The sequence below is a fragment of the Thecamonas trahens genome (genome assembly GCF_000142905.1).
Source record: "Thecamonas trahens ATCC 50062 unplaced genomic scaffold supercont1.8, whole genome shotgun sequence".
Classification (NCBI taxonomy): domain Eukaryota; order Apusomonadida; family Apusomonadidae; genus Thecamonas; species Thecamonas trahens.
The window spans coordinates 562,437-563,558 of record NW_013657672.1 but is presented as its reverse complement, the minus strand read 5'-3'; the positions used below and the strand labels follow the sequence as shown (position 1 = coordinate 563,558).

The window sequence follows — 1,122 nt, the reverse complement described above, 5'->3', positions numbered from 1 at the left end:
GCTCTGGACGTCCAGATGCTGTAGCCGCGGCGCCGCCGAGCCTAACGCACATAGCGTCGCGTCGCCAACCCGCGTGCAGCCCGGGATGTGGAGCGAGGTCAGCTTGGGGCTGGCACGGACGAGCGCGGAAAGGCCGTCGTCAGTCACTCCCGGGCACCATCGGAGCGAGAGCTGCGCCAGCGCCTTGGTCTTGCCGGCCAACGAGGCCAGGCCGGCATCGGTCAGATGGCGCAGGCCAGAGAGATCTAGCGCCGTCAGTCGAGGGCAGCCAGCCGCTAGCGCTGCAGGGGTGGCGTCGGTGAGGCGGACGCAGCCGTCGAGGACCAGCTCGCCCAACCGCGGCGTGTACGACTTGAGCGCGGTGGCGACAGCATCGGATATCTTACGGCAACCGTGGAGATCGAGCTTGGTGAGTGACCCGGCGGCGCGAATGACGTTGCATACGCCCTCGTCCGACACGCTCGCGCAGCCACGGAGAACAAGGCGACGGAGACGGACAGCGCCGCGAGCAGCGAGCGCCGAGAGGCCAGAGTCTGTGATGTTGCGGCATGCGGTAAGATCAAGAGCCGTGAGGTTGGGAAAGGCGTCAACAACGTCAATGAGGCCCGCATCGGTGATCTTGGTGCAGCCAGCGAGCGAGAGTGATGTCAGCTTGTCCGGCTTTGGCTCCCAGCTGACCAGCGAGGAGATGCCCTTGTCGGTGACCCGCGATGCCCAAGCGATGGAGAGCTCAGAGAGGACAGGAAGCGGTGCACGAGCAAGGAGATTAAGACCGACATCAGAGACCTTGCTCCCTTCGACATGCAGAGAGTGAAGCTTCCAGAACGTGCTTCCATCGCCTTCCATCGCCGCCTCACGTGCCAGACGAGCAACCGTTGCAAGTGACGTGTCCGTCACCGCCAGCGTGTTCACCAGCGCCACCTTGTCCGGATACTTTCCCAACAATCCCGCCACATCATCATCAGACACTTGTCGCCCACGAAGCGAAGCCACTGGTCTCTCAGCTGCCATCCCTGTGCTCTCCCGCCTGGTCGTGGGCCAGAGAGGAGTGCAAAGATGGGTAGATGGTAGCAATTTGAGTGGAGTCTTGGTAAGGGAGGGGGGGTGGAAGAGGGCTAGGTG

The 1,122-nt window shown here is 63.5% G+C and overlaps 1 protein-coding gene across 1 annotated transcript in view; it reads right to left on the bottom strand.

Moving 5' to 3' along the window:
* AMSG_02192 (F-box/LRR-repeat protein 3) overlaps positions 1-1,011 on the bottom strand; it is a gene marked incomplete at both ends in the record, with an annotated part of 2,271 nt that extends 1,260 nt beyond the window's left edge. Inside the window, one exon of the mRNA XM_013905759.1 lies at positions 10-1,011. Coding sequence (XP_013761213.1) covers positions 10-1,011 — 1,002 coding nt within the window. The remainder of the gene's footprint in view (positions 1-9) is intronic.
* Between the last annotated feature and the right edge of the window lie 111 nt (positions 1,012-1,122).